The 15,464-nt window shown below is 40.6% G+C and overlaps 2 protein-coding genes across 6 annotated transcripts in view; one reads left to right on the top strand and one right to left on the bottom strand.

Annotated features, from left to right (window-relative positions):
• Positions 1 to 383: 383 nt before the first annotated feature.
• On the bottom strand, positions 384 to 15,098 carry snx16 (sorting nexin 16). Of its 2 annotated transcripts, XM_067578556.1 has the most exons (9): positions 14,943 to 15,098; positions 13,250 to 13,812; positions 12,455 to 12,541; positions 9,161 to 9,309; positions 8,830 to 8,899; positions 6,853 to 6,989; positions 6,624 to 6,746; positions 4,738 to 4,780; positions 384 to 3,098 (listed from the first exon to the last, which is right to left on the bottom strand). In XM_067578556.1, exons 2-8 carry the CDS (start codon positions 13,652 to 13,654, stop codon positions 4,762 to 4,764), a joined length of 990 nt encoding a protein of 329 aa, XP_067434657.1. In that variant the 5' UTR covers positions 13,655 to 13,812; positions 14,943 to 15,098; the 3' UTR covers positions 384 to 3,098; positions 4,738 to 4,761. The 2 variants fall into 2 exon arrangements, with proteins under 2 accessions (XP_067434657.1, XP_067434656.1); XM_067578555.1 differs by lacking the exon at positions 4,738 to 4,780.
• Positions 14,249 to 15,464, top strand: part of serpinb1l3 (serpin peptidase inhibitor, clade B (ovalbumin), member 1, like 3) — a 31,025-nt gene continuing 29,809 nt past the window's right edge. Inside the window, exons 1-2 of one of the 4 annotated variants that reach the window (XM_067578547.1) lie at positions 14,249 to 14,943; positions 15,056 to 15,104. In XM_067578547.1, coding sequence (XP_067434648.1) covers positions 14,924 to 14,943; positions 15,056 to 15,104 — 69 coding nt within the window. In that variant the 5' untranslated portion in view covers positions 14,249 to 14,923. The remainder of the gene's footprint in view (positions 14,944 to 15,055; positions 15,105 to 15,464) is intronic. The other 3 variants (XM_067578551.1, XM_067578549.1, XM_067578553.1) reach the window with 3 other exon arrangements.

Raw genomic sequence — 15,464 nt, 5'->3', positions numbered from 1 at the left:
TATTACATTTTGAAAGCATCACACATTAAAACGGGTCATACTGTAACTGTAAGCCCACATCTTCCCAGCAGATTTATCAGACCTGACCATTTATTTCCCCCCGAGCACAAACAACTACCGATACCATCTGACTCCATGAGAGTTTAAATGTGCGCTAATAGGAAACATGTGTATTCAATGCATTATTCCACGCTTAACTGTGTGTGAATTAAATATTTCTTTCTGATAAATATCTCTGCTACAGCCTGTGTTACAGTATCTATAGTACTCATCTCAGATCAGATTTGTTCAGTGAGCTATCCCTTTGAACCCAGGATATTAATAGTGATACCAAATGCATTTTATATAAATCTTTTATAGTGCAACTATAAGTGTAAATGTGAGCTAAGACAAAGCTATTACAAAAACATTTCGGTTCGGTCTATTCCAAGCGACGACATATACATACAGTATGAGTGTCATTTAAAACATTATTTCCGTTATGGTGTAACAGTTTCATGTCCTACACAAACCTATAAAGCCACTGAAACACATGAAAAGAAAAGTTAAGTGGAGGATGTTTAAGGCACTTAGAATTACAGAACAAAGACAAGACAACATAAACAAAACACCATTTATATTAATCACATTTTAACACGTCATCTCCAGTTGGGAGTCAAGACAGATTCAGTGATTGTAAAGGCACATTTCTCTGTCTCGAACAAGTGAACTAATAAAACCTTATCCAAGCAAACATTATGTGTTGTCATTCATCCGTAAAGTGCTTTGCATGACCTTTTCCAGGCCTGCTTTGAAATGATTCAATAAAAGATGCAGGTACACACTTTTATACTTCATCCGCTCATTATCAAAGAGTGACAAACAACAGCTGGTCAGCACACATGTGAAACCTCTGCCTCTGGCGGATTATTTGGGTCTAAAAATATGGCTTTTGGGGGATGATGTGGAGGCCCGGCAACAGTTGTCATCCTGTTGTGGGACCAACAAGGCTGAAAAGTGTTTACAAGTTGCTTATGTCACACAGTTTTTCCTGAAATAACAGTACTGTGGTTTTGCATCTTATTTCAGTGATCCTGGGCTGTCGTTAAAATGAAGCGACAGGTTCTGCTAAAACTTCTCATTTTCTCCCTGCTTGGCTCGCTCATCTTTTAGGTCATAACCTCTGGATTTCTTTCAGGTAAATAAGCACCGCTGTTATTTAATTAGGGGGGGGGACGGGGGCTTCGTTCTGCATTCCTTCACTGAAGCTGACGTTCGTCTTGAAATAAACTAATAATTATCAATGGTTTGAGTTTCTTGAAGGGCTAGTTCACCCAAATTACAAAAAAAAATATTTTCTCAATTACTTCTTGGGGGGTATCTAGTCTTACAGATAGCTTTAGTTTTCAGAGGTCACAGGTTACTTGGGATAACACCAGACCTCACTATCATCAGGGACTATCAACTCAGTAGAAGGCAGTTCCAGTGAAAACTGCCGACAATTGTGTCTGTGGATTATCTGTAGTAACTGACATTATTCATGAAAAAGCAAGTTTGTGTTGAGTTTTTCTGATATAATTTTTTAAAACACATTTAGCATCAAAAACAAAACACCATTTGCCTCAATCGTGTTGAGATGAACACATAAATCTTAGAAACTGATATCTCAAAGCCCCAGCACATAAAACCAAAACTATCTGCATGGCTGCATGACAATAGCAGGGCTAAGTAGAAAAATATACTTTCTGTAAATTAGGTGAACTGACCCTTTAATCATACCTACATCACACTACCTTATTAGACTTTATACAAGTCCAGGCCTGGTCTACACTCTATTAACAGGCAAGGTGCTAGAAAAGGACTCATGTTGTAAATATGTATGCGCTTAACTAATCACAATAATCAAGGCCCATAAAAGCAAACCATTGGGATATTGTACAAATGCACGTGCATGTATAAGAGGCTGTGGAATGTGACAGGGAAATGACATGATTAGTGCGCACATCGGCCGTTACATTCCTTGAAGATCAACAATAGGCCACATTTCCATGGCTCTCTCTTAGTACAGTATGTTACAGATCTGTCTCTTGAAGCACTTAGTTTACCACAAATCACGCGCAGCACTAAAGACGTGAAGGAATGTAGACTTTTAAAGTAAAAACACAATGAAGCTTCTCGAGTGACGACGGCTGGCTATACTAATAATGGCAGTCAATGGCATTAGAAAGCAATGACATGGAAGTACCTGTGTACAGAAAGATACCAATACCTACCTGGTGACCAATGCTTATCCTGAGTCAGACTTTTTTTTTTTCTATAGCCACATGGGGTAGTTGTTTCTCTGATGAGATGGCTCTGGTTTTCTGTAGATTGTCACAATTGTGTAAGTCATCTAACCACCCAGTGGTGTGAGTCTTCAAGTTATCTTTTTCTTTTTTTTTGGTCAGGAAGCCAAACTTTGGCTTTGTGACCGCGGGATCAAATTGATCCAATCTGGCGGCCACAGTAGGAGGTTGTAAAGTGAACGAGGAGGACTTAGAAAGAAATATCAACTCAGTCTGAGGTTTTATCCATGTAATCCCAGATATTGCTCCTATAGGAAGCTGCATATGGTCTTCAGTATCTTCTGTAGGTGACAGATATCCCATGACCCAACTTATAGAGGGAAATATAAGTGAATCAGATTATTGCAGTATAAAACTGTTCCCTTTTGACCCTATTCGCAGATCTTGAACGAACACTGCTTCAGATCCAACTCCCAAGACTGGAAGGTGAAACAGTGGTTACAATCTGGCAGGTGGAAGAGGAAAGGGGAGTTGTGATGGGAGGAGGGCGTGGGGAAAGAGAGAGCAGAAAAAAAAAGGACAGATGGGTAAAGAAAAGCATTCCAACATAAGAAAGTGGGGTCAGTAAAAAAATAAGAGGAAATTGAGGGAGCAGAAGAATAAAATGAGTGACACATGGTGTGGGAGAGGAGGATGAGGAGGAGCAGTGTTGGTTATTAGTGTTCCAGCTTCTGTTGGTACAGCTGAGTGACCTGGATGACCGGAGGAGAGGCGCTGAGCGATGGCCCACACCAACAGGCAGAGGATCGCACCGGCTGGACCTCGCACCTGCCACTGGACAAAGGGAGGAAATACATTCAGCATCTGAACTCATTTAAGTCACAGTAAAAGGAGAACTGTAGACAGGCAACATAAAGCCAGACAGACTGAGAGAATCCAAGAGGAAATATAGAGGAGAGATGCTGGAGTAGCCTGATTTTTGAGCCATCCGTGTGGGAAGAGACAGATAGGACATGTTAATGCCAAGACACCAGCAAGTTACAGGTAGAGGTCCACTGAAAACACAGCAGGAAGACAGGTTTTCCCTCCGACTCTCTCTTACCTCTGACTGCATGACAGAAAACCAAAAATCACACAATTTGTGAGATGAGATAAAAGTGTTAGTTTCTGTAAGTTACAAGACAAGAAACAACAATCTCATTCCATGAAAAACCTGAAGATTTAGTGCTATTATTATATTATGTTGTCAGAGTTGGATTCAGACTTGTCATGACAACAGATGTGGAGAGAAAACGGGAAAACCTGAAATCCACCAACCTACTGTACGACGCCCACATAGTGAGCACACATCACCATGTGAAGAGAGACACTAACGGGCATGTGTGTTAGTCACATGTGATGCAGGGGAGCAGTGTGGCACAGCCAATAGATTCACAGAGCACAGAACATCGCAGTACATTGAATACACAAGACAGCTGGGGACAAATCATTTTCAGGTCAACTGATTCAAAAAGTGGAAGTCTTCACTTGGTGTTGTTACACCGTGCTATCAAAACTGAATTTGTGGCCTGCTAATCCGTCCTTATAAATAACAAGAGCCACTTCAATTAACCGTTACATACTGTTCTGGTGAAATTTGACCCATTTGTACATTTGATAGCAGTAAAAACACGCTCAACACTGTTCTTGTAGCCTGAAATTATCACCAAGTGACCCAGAATATACAAAAATGGACATATTTTAACTTTTTTAAAATTTTTGTGCGGCTGATACACAGTGTAGAGGCTGTTCTGGGTTCAATTTGACTTGGATTCAAAAATCACTTCAAAAATATTCAAATTCAATAAAATTAATTGAAATTATGATGACTGTTAAGTTCTTCTGTTTTAGGTAACACAGGACCAAAATATTGTGTGATTGTGAAAGTTTCTCCTTCATAAACAAATAGTGGAAAACCTAAAGATGCTCTCTGAAAGTTTCACTGAGGGTTAATCACTCTTTTATTAATGATGGCTGATGTATTTATGAATGAAAAATAGATTTGTGGTATAGAGACTGATTATGAGGGGATGCTGTGGGTCAGAATATGAACAGTATGAAAAGTTCTTAACAATTTTAGCAAATCAGATGAACTGAAAGTGAACTGACCCCAACCTTGATAAACATCCTGACTGGACGCGCTTACAGGACAGGTTTGCATTTTTTCAAGTCTGTCTTAACTCACATGTCATATTTACGGCCAGTATTGACAGGACCAACAATTACAATGACCAGTAACTCATGGCATGTGAGTTCTGTATTATGATAGACGTTGAAAAAATCCGAATCTACCCTTTAACACCCTGATACCACAAAATAGGACACCTCTGTTATAGTACAGCAGCAGTGAACAGCGGGATGCATGTTACTGGGAAGAGGATATGAAAAGACAGTATGCCATCGGGTTAGCCTGCACAGCTGGTGGATGAAGTACCTCACATGGTATTGGGCTCTGTTTTCAGATTGGGGCAGCACCACTGTGGAACATGAGGGTAAAAAAAAAACACACAGAGGAAGGGAAGGGAAAACATTTACACTTTAAGAAAGCAAACTGTTAAGATAATATTGGTAATCATTCTTCTCTGGTCTGGGTTATCTATAGCTCTCCCTTTGGCTTGAATCTGGTTTCAGAAAACATTGGGACTTTGGAAATGAACACTTATCATTTGCAGATTATGAGATGCTTTGCCATTGAGTATGCTGTCAAAGGGTGACAAAATAAGACATAAAGAAAATATATGGTAACTACTTTAATGTCTCTGTATTGTCTGCAGTAAGTGCTGATACATTAGGAGTAGTTTTGGAGAAGCTGGTAAGATGGCGAGGACTAATAAATGAAGGTAGTGCATGAAAGGAGAATGATAGGTGTTGAGGGCTAAAGGAGTTGAGATTAGTTTAGCTGTTTTATTTTTAATATGTGATATGTCTGACTGTTTGACAATGCCTATTGTTGCTCTATTAAATTTGCTGGGAGCTATCAGTGCAGTGTGCAGATCTTGTGTGTGATTCAGGGCTGTTTTTAGGTGAGCTAGGCAGTTGCCTAGGGCACCTCCAGCTGGAGGGGCACCAGAGAGGAGGAAGAAATATTTAAATTTCAGATGCCTGATCTACTGTTAAAAGTCATTTCCAATGTGCCCCTTACGTCATATCATTAACCTGCTGGCTGCCACTTATTTTGCGACCCTGTGGTTCAGGATATGGATAACAAGCTACTATACGTGCAGTGTATGTCTATGTATGTGCAGGTCTGCATACACAGACAACTCGTGTCATGTGGTAGTCAGTAAATCAGTGGGATTAGCGTATTTAACGTAAAGTAATTGACGCCCCGAGCTAGGAAAATCCAGGCATTATCCACCATAAATCCAGATGTTTGCTCCTTGAAAAAACACTGAAGGTACAGCATTGTGAGATAGTGACCTGCAGAGCCTGGTTCTGCGCCTGTTTAAATGACATTTTGCAGGTGAACCAGACCTCTAAAGTGCTGCTGTTGGTTGAAAACTTCAGCATTTTATTACTAATTTTAATGTGACGTGCACTGCAAGTTGTATATTAAAGGAAACTTTTGAATTAAGATGAATATGAGATCATAAAACTTGGTCAGTGGTAAAGTCAGATACTGATAGTACCTACAGAACACAGAATAGAGAAATAGATGTTGAGGAGTCAGTGACACTCCTGCACAGACCATCAGAAACCTGGATCATGTTTATGATATTAATAAGCAGGTTGTGTTATATATCATAATAAGTGGGTGCAGGTCGTTTATTGTAGTGGAGTCTTTTTTCTTTTAACTGAAGGATTTTTCTCACCACAGGTAGGAACAGAGCTCAGAACATATTTCCAGGAGGGGTTTAAATACTTTCCTCCTGTTCCTGTGTGAGATCAATATTTTCTCCTTTGTTATTTGATTGATGGTAGAGGCTGAGGCAGGAAACCCTCCCACACTGCTCAGGGATATCAATCAAGTCCAGATTGTCAACTAGTCAGAGGTCTTATTTACCTAACCTGAGGGCAGATCTGGGTCTTTAGTCATAACAATACTAACTGTTTTATATATTTGCTCACTAAATCATCTTTTATTAAAAAGCCTCCAAATTTTCTGCTCTGCTTTTTTTTCAGCGTTTGGTCATTTTTGCTCTGTGTAAAATAGAGAAAGAGTGGGAATGTTGTAGTGAGAGTTACTTGAGACTACTCATTTAGTGGTTTAAATACACAAATACTACAATTAAACAGGTGGCTGTGTGAGTGCGTTTGCAGGTGTGTTAAATCCTACATCTGTTTCGTTTTACCAGATGTGTTTCTGTGTGTGTTCTTTACCCGGTGTCGTCAGGCATGTCCTGATCAGCCTCTGCAGCAGATGACTCCACATCTGCATCTGCGCTGCTCTCGCTGCCTTGAGCTGACAGACCACATGGTGACTCTGGGCTCACACACTCACCGCTGACCACAAACAGACACACACAATTTGTACATTAAGTACAGTTATGTGTGTAACCCCTATTCCCATATGTTCAGAGTATGCGTGTGTTTTTGCTTATCTACTGACTTGATATGCTTCTCCAGTAGCAGAATAGCCTTCTCCCTCTCCTCCAGCCTCCTCTTCAGGGAGACGATCTCCTTCTGCTTCTCCATCAGCTCCTTCTGGAGACGGTAGTTGCTCTCCTCCAGAGTCTCACAGAACGCCTGGATGGAGGCAGCAACAGAGAGAAAAAGAACGGAGGATATTTTATCAACAGTTCAAACAAAGGGTGGAGGATAGGGCTGAGCGATATGGACAAAATTAAAGATCACAATATTTTTGATCAAATATTGATATCAATATTGCAGCAATATTGTAGGGATGACTATCGGTGCTTTCACAACATATTTACACAATGAGATTTTTGGTGGGTAAAGGCAACTAATAGAACAGCTACAACAGTCTGGTAAGTTCAGAAAATCACTTTACTGTAATGCAGCCTTTAAAACCAGGAAAAGACAACACTTGCGCCATATCATGATATTACAATATCCAAAATCTAAGAGAATATCTAGTCTCATATCATGATATTGATATAATTACAATATATCACCCAGCCCTAGTGGCGGACAACACAGGGACACTTAGATCTGACAGGAGGAATGATAAATGATAGTGGTGGATGTACGTTTCTGTAGCATTAGCGTTTCTAGTAACATTTCTGTTAACTCATTTGTTTAATCTATAATTCAGACTGTTTTAAGCATACAGGTTTGACGAGTCTCACTGAAAAAATGCCTAAGTCAAATCAAGTAGGCTGTTTAACGAGGTCAGCTACTGTATATAGGACAAAGAGTGAATGAGTGAGTGAGTGAGTCCCTGCCCTCATCACCAAATGCCACCAAGCTACCTCCTGTAACATGTGGAACTGGGGATCCTTTTTAAATTCCTGTATACAATACCAATATGATACCTGAGATTTGGTAGTTTACACAACATTTTTATTTGGTGAATACACACACCTCTCAAGAACATCTGTGTTTAATGTTGTCCTAACACTAGAAGCCATACAAGAACTCTGCTTCAATAAAATGACATAAAAATTAACAAAACTTAAATAGAATATATTTGACTTCAGAATAGGTCAACAAATCCAATGGGGATATTTAGGATTAGTGGCCATTCTTTGGGGGTATTTTCTGCAATGCATCTTTTACTAGAAAGGACCAGATGTAGGTTTTTACACTGATAAATTTCAAGACAAGCGGCACCACAAAAAATTGTGTATTTATTTTGAGGCTCAACATACGGGAGGAGGGAAGAAAGTGTGTCTGAAATTCAATGTCTGGGAAAAGCAGGTGCAAAGATGATTTGACACACAGAGGAGGAGAGATATGAACTCCAAACAGTGAGAATGAGAGAGAGGGAGGCGGGGGCGAAACAGATGATGAATGAAGACAACTTTGGTGCATCTTAACAGTTCAACAAGTGCAAACACTGTCTGTAAAGCCACTTTAAAGGAGCTCTCTCAGTTCAACAACAGACGACCAGCAATGCTACAGCCTTATTATTTTTCCACACCATTTTACCTTTCTATTCCCCTAGCTGCAGCTTTGAATGTGTGTTTTTCCAGACTTTTACTGTCCAGGCTTTGCAGACATACATAAAACAGCCCAGCATCATATTTGGTGGCACATTTAGCAGACCGGATGAACTGCTCATTAACATTTATAGTCAAGCTAAATTAAAAATCTGGTGAATTGTGTGTGAACTTCCGATACTTGACAATGTTTCTATACTTTCTGCGATGGAAACAACTTGGTTGACTTTCAAAACTATTAATGCCCAGCTGTAAATAGTAAAATGTCAAGATGATATTAAGCACAAAGGGGTGATGTAGAAAAGTGGCTGAACATAAGGATAATTTAGGGCCAGAACAATCCTCTTTAAAAAGGCCTTGATGAAACGCAGACATGGATACCAGCAAAAACACACAAACGAGCACATGTACTTATTACACGTACTTATATTTACTGTTGCACATGTACAAATGAACACACTTACCCTGCTCTCCTCCAGACTATCAAAGGGCCCAGGCGGGTCATCCAGACACAGGAACTCTCTGACTGCCAGGCTGTCAAGGAGAAAGAATGGTGTAATGAGCGTATGTTTTTACAGACCAGTAACTCAATAAAAAAAGAACACTTGTATGAAATAGCAATGACATGATCAGAGAGTTGTAAACTATGATAACTTTTGTGTGCGCTGATGTCTCACTGTATGACGCACAAACCTTTGGGTTGTCTTATTTCTGTTGTTTGTTGGTCATATTTTGAAGCCCATAGTTTACACAGCTAACTCCATCTTAATATAAAAGACTGACGGTGTCACATACCAGTTGGCAATGTCCTTGTGTGCAACCAGGTTTTGCAAGAAGGCCTGTAGTCCCAACTGTCTGTCTTCCAGGAAGTCGCTGTCATAGTTGTCTTTGAACCACCGCTTTGGAGGCAGCGCGAGACGGAAGCCTGGGAACATCTCTTTTAGCTTCAACACACACACACACACACACACACAGCGAGAAATGAGTAGCTACATACAGCTGCAGTAGATAAGACAATACAGAGTTACTGACAAGCCTGCACATAAAGCAGATAAATAAAAGGTAGAAAGGTGACATTAAGTGCAGAGATCATGACAATCAGTACCTCTTACTGCTCCATGAAGCATGAACACTCTACCTCTGAATTAATTGCTCAAGTAAATAATAACATATGGCCGCTGTCCTCCACCTCCAACCTGACATTCTTACAAAATAATTACTGTGTATTTTAAAGTCAAAATTTCATTTGATCTTTGCCTGCATAAAAATATTCATAACACGGAGCTCTAATTATAAATTGTGTATAAGCTTCATTTGGCTAAACCAACATTGTTTTTCATAGTAGTAAAAGTGAAAATGAGCTTTAAATACTGACAGGAAACATCAACCCATGTCTCCTTTTATCACTAAATTAACTAACTTCTTAACCCAATCTGCATATGTGCACTGGTACTTTCATCTGGTTGTGTAAGAAAAACCATGCGGTGTAAATGCCATATAGCTGTCAAGTGGAGCCCAGCCCACACTGTTTGTGACCATGACATACAGTATACTGTGAAGCACATTTTACAGAGGAAAAGTAATCTTCAATGCTCTCTGGTGGACAAACTATGTAATGACAACACTGTGTCTATTAGCTGTAACATACAGCATGTTTGGCATTTCTGTACTGAAATGTCTTGTTACTAGGGAGACATATACGTCAATACATATATATATATATATATGATAAGCAAATATCAGGTGAGCAGCTTGCCCGTATTTTGCTGGTTCTTTAATTCTTTTGCCCTCAGCTACACAGGCTGTTCTATTTGTTCAACATTCACCTGCTGTGTCTTTGCCACCTCTGTCCCTTTCCCCTTGAATGCATGCCTGCAGACAGTACACCATAAATAAAATGCCCAAAAAGCTGCTTTTCAGTGTCTAACACAAATGAAGAATACAGTATTATAAGATAACTGTACAGCTAAAAGTGGCTCTGAAAAACCATGATGTAAATTGCGTATGGCACTCTCTTCACAAACTGTTCCCACAGTCATGGGAGCTGGGAAAAAAAAACATTGCTTCTATTGATACCCCTTTTTATCAGCCCCAGCCCCATTCTGAGCTACAACTCTGACATGAGGAACCGCGCTTACATGTTAAACCAGACGACTTCTGAAATTTCACGCTAGTCTTCCCCATGGCTGCTCAGTGGGCAGACAGAATGCTCGACACTAAAACTCAATTGTGTGTTGTAACATCTGCATTGATCCATATAAGCTCACTGGCCACTTTATTATGAACACCTGTGCAATCTAATGTAATCCAATACAACGGCTCTGCCATAAATTCTACATTTATGAAGCTTATACATTTTCAGTTTTTGTTGACATTGTCAGAAAGGTGATAATTCTACTTTATGTTTAATATTGAGGTCATAGCAGGTGTTGGTTGTGTACTGGAATGCATTATATACAATGGTGCTCCTAATATTTTGTCCAGTCCATTAACATACATGAGGAGGGCAAAATATTAGGAACACTTCTCAATATAATTCACCCCAGTCCACCACCAGCCACTACGACCCCAACAATAAACATAAAGTAGAATTATCACCTTTCTGACAATGTCAACAATAACTGAAAATGTTTAAGCTTCATAGATGTAGAATTTATAGCAGAGCTGTTGTATTGGATTACATTAGATTGCACAGGTATTCATAATAAAGTGGCTCGTGAGTGTATATGCCCTGATTTTGTAATAAAAATGCTGTGATGATTCAAGACTGTCAAGCTATTTTTTACTGTAGGTAGTCAAACTTTATTCCTGAGCTGCTATTAGCCTCATGTTTCACTTTTCCAGTTCGATATTCATGGTCCCGCACTGACTGCCTCTTCTTAAGCTGTTCATGCCTACCTCTATCTCTGCCTGTACTCTCATTAATATTATGTAGACATCGTAGTGCTAAAATGTCAAAACACATGTATGCATTACACAAAGCACCTTGGACCGCATGTGGTCTGCTTTGGGAAACACTGTGTCAATAACAGGTCTGAGATGTTGGTTTACTCAGCAGCAGGTGGAATGGTGTGTGTACGCATGTGCGCACGCCTACTGTTTTCATACTTGGTAGCCTAAGATATGTGTATAAGAATGCCGGGTGAGGTCCAAACTACTAGCTGAACAATGTTTGACACCAGCCACACAGTGTGGAGGCAGTGCTGCATATTGAAAACCTGATCATGTGTTGACCATGCTAGGCAGGTCTCAGTTCTATGTGCATGTCTTGCCTTTCTGCAAGGTTCAAGTGCAGCAGGGAAGTCCTCTTAAATAACTGTAATTTCAGTGCTTCTTGTAACATTTTCTTGATAACCAGGAATAGACTTTTAATCTAAATGTCTGTTCCAAATTACAAAAGCACCAGATGTTTCATTTCCAACCTGTTAAAGTTATGAGCAATAAGGCCTCTACAATTCCACAGAAAAAAACTATTCAGCACGACCTGTGCTGAACATTTCAGCTGCCTCTGTGAAAAAGCCACAAGAATGGAGGGAAAGGATGTCCACACCCCGTCTCAGTCCACTCCCTCCTTGTTGAATGTAGGGTGTTTCTATTCTAGGGTTACAGTGTCTGAACAAGTTCCACCTGCTTTTAAATTGTCCACTGCGTTATTAGGTTTTATTCATATTTTGCAAGCCTGCAGAGATAATGTGCTTGTTTGTTGTAGCTTCATAACAATCATCTTTTCTGTTGTAGGTTGTTTTTTATCCTGTCATCACATGGCTTAATACTTTTCCCTTCTGTAATCAGTGACCAAACTGTCTTTCCCGAAATCACGAGAGACCTGTTCCCCTAGTTGGCTCGGGCCTGTCGGCTATTTGGGAACAGTGGACTTCTTTGTACAGCTCTAATCACTTCCACAGCGCGCTCAAAAACAAAAGAAAGCATGCTGAAAGCAGAGGGTTGATAGTCAAGAACAGTGTCTGCAAACGGGGACGGATGATCACAAAATGGAGCTTCAGATAGGCTTGCAATTTAGGACTAGCAATACTTTCCTGGCGAACAGGCTTATAAAAACATGTGTACAGACAACACACCCAAACACACCTTGTCGTTGAGTCTGGAGAAGTCTGTGTACCTTCTAAAAACAACCCAGCTCTCATCTGGAGTCTTCCTGACCAGGACCTTGTATACCTGCAGCAGAGATAAGACATCACGCATGCGCACACGCACACACACACACACGCACGCACACACACACACACACAATCTTAACACCTTGTTTACAACAGCAAAGATAAGGAATTGTTCCCTTTTTCCAGGGTAACTTGTGAGAAATAGCCCTGTACTGACTTTACCTGCTTAAAAATTAACACTAAGTGTGAGCTATACAGCTGAAATGAAGTCACACCACCTTCTCGTGATATGAAGGACTCCAACAACTGTACTCTGACATGTTGGACTACAATATCAACATAAATGTTTCCTGTCCTCTTCTTTCCTCAACACAGCCACCAATAACACCCCCCAAAAACTCATCTCTAATTGCTGGAAGTGCAAAACAACTTGTCTCTCTGTTACAGTATTTGTAGATAATTTGTATCCAAATAATAAAGCTCTGTATGCTGAGTAAATGTTGACATGAAGCTCTTCTCAGCATGAGTCATGCTGGGTGTTTGCCGTCAGTGAGCATATCTATATCCTGTCAGCGAGCATTCCTTCCCCAACTGCTAAAAAAAGGTGTTGTCCTGTCGCTGCAACTTACACACTGTTTTTAGACTGGCTGATAACATCTGGGCATTAGGCTAAACGATGTAGCGTTTAAACTTAATGGCTCACAGATACTACACAAGGTCCTAAAGGTTGTCATGATGTCATGTTAGCCGTTTTCTGGTTTCGTACCGTGAACTTGGCCCTCTCCTCCATGACCTCATAACCCAGCACAGTGGGGGTGATAGGCCTCTCCTCGCCTTGCTGGCTCCCAGCAGGATCCGATATTGAGCGAGGGCAGCTGGAGTACTCCACAGAGTGCTCATGAGTCCCGTTCAACCTGGCCTGTGTCACAGGGCTCTGGGGGGGCGGCGGGGTCCGACTCCGTCCGCCTCTGTCCATGCCGCGGGACTGGCGCTGTGAACCTAATCCTCTTCCACGGTCCTCCCCTGCCGACCTGGTGATAGGGGAAGAGGACTCCGAGCTGCTGGAGACGCTGCCTAGTGATGAAGCTCGCTGAGGCCGCCTCAGCTTGTTGCTACCTCCTGACAAGACTCTGTCCAAGGGCACAGGGACAGGCACAAAGGGTGATGCCATCTTCCTGAGCTACGTGCTCCTGCCCCGCCACCGCAGTAGTCAACAACAACGCACTTCACACACACACTGACTGGGACTACTTGCTTCAGTGGTGCTGTGTGATGATGGAGTCTAGCAGTAATGCTCACCCTGAGTGGCTGACGAAGACTGTGGTCACCCTGTAGATATAAAACAAGATTATTTGATATGTTTGTCATGATCAGAATTGACTGTAAGCTTTCCTAAATATAAACTGCGTAATGATCTTCAGAGTTAAACTTACACTGACGGAGCAAAATCTGTTAGTGATCATTATTCTGAAATAAGTGTACCAGACTCTGAGGGCAAGATGAATTATTGACACGAGCCCCACGCCATTCATAATTAATGGATTTGCGCATTTATGTGAAAAATTCATGATGGAAAAAGCCTGTTAAGCTCTGTAGATAATTAGTGTGTCAATTCATCTTGTAAATTGATTAACTTTTATCCATAAAAAGTCTAACCCTTTCCTGTGAACGCTGCCACTAGTAATGAGCCAGAATGCTTTGATTTGAGAGGGAGGAAGAGGAACCTGCATGGGGTGCAGGGATAGGCCTGAAATTGATTACTGTTCAGACTGGCAGATTGCCAGCTACCTGTCAAACTAATTAATTAAGCAGCAATGGAGCTTAGAGAAGCCAGCAGTGCGCCTTTGTATGAGCAAAAGAGAAAAGCCTATTAACAGGCTGGTAATGCACATTTTATTGGGGGTGTATGAAAAAAGAAACAAAACAAAGTCAGTTAATCCAGTGTCATATCGAGGCCAGAGGACGAATGAAAAACATAGATGTAAAGTAGATGACAAACTAAATATTGTTACTGGCTCACTCACTCTTGAATGACTCCTGCAGCTTTTTTTGGTGCACTGAAACATGACGCAAGCAGCTACTGAACGTCCACATGACAACAAAGCGCTGGCTGCCTCTTACTTTTTAGTCAAGTTGGGTGTTTTTAAGTCAAATGACACCAGCGTTTTGTAGGTTAAGTTAGCCGGTGAGCTAACTGTGATAGCTGGCTAAATGACTGGCTGAGAGGAGCTGCAGTGAAGTGTAACCTTTCCTCGCTTATTGGCTCGCTAAAACTTTACACGACAGTAATACAACGGTGACGACTGTAATAAAGTCTGCATTGAGAGTGCAAATGAGGTGAAACAGTTCATTAAAATATCATAATTTTAGTATCAGCGTGACAGCTAACGTTACAGCTAACTTACAGAGTCCAAACGAGCCACTGTGGACAAAGCTGAAGATGAAGGACTTTCACTTACCGTAAGAGGACAATGTCTTTCCCCTTCAGATAAAAGATTTTATTTCACACATATAGTCCGGTGCCTGATTGTCCTGTTGCTGTTTATCTCCTCCCCTGATCTGCTCATGTTAGCTTACTTTCAATTCAGACCACGACAGCAGCAGCGCTCCAAAACAGCCAGGTGAGGGCGCTGCAACACACATTATGTTTACCAATTTCGATGGATAGATAGATAGATAGATAGATAGATAGATAAAAAAAAAATTCAATGGTTGGACATTGTATAGCATTCATACAATGCCCAACCAATGTTTATACTATAAAGGTATTTGCAGTGGTGGTAGAGGTATTCAGATCCTTTAAGTAAAAGTACCAATGCAGCAATGTAAAAATACTCTATTACAAGTAAAAGTCCTGCATGAAAAATCCTACTTAAGTAAAAGTATTAAATATACATAAAGTATTGTAGTAAAAGAAGTGGTTTGGTCCCTCTGAATGATATATTATTATATATGACATTAGATTATTAATATTGAAGCAT

Source organism: Thunnus thynnus, chromosome 21 (assembly GCF_963924715.1).
Source record: "Thunnus thynnus chromosome 21, fThuThy2.1, whole genome shotgun sequence".
NCBI lineage: Eukaryota > Metazoa > Chordata > Actinopteri > Scombriformes > Scombridae > Thunnus > Thunnus thynnus.
Note: the sequence above shows the minus strand (reverse complement) of the source record. Positions and strands in the feature narration are given on the sequence as shown.

Excerpts from the sequence above, each read along its gene's own strand:
- snx16 (XM_067578555.1), bottom strand. The coding sequence starts at position 13,654 with ATGGCATCACCCTTTGTGCCTGTCCCTGTGCCCTTGGACAGAGTCTTG. Across the intron at positions 12,542-13,249 it reads AGGAGAGGGCCAAGTTCACG|GTATACAAGGTCCTGGTCAG; the intron begins GTACGAAACCAG and ends TCTCTGCTGCAG. Across the intron at positions 6,990-8,829 it reads ATAGTCTGGAGGAGAGCAGG|GCGTTCTGTGAGACTCTGGA; the intron begins GTAAGTGTGTTC and ends GCCTCCATCCAG.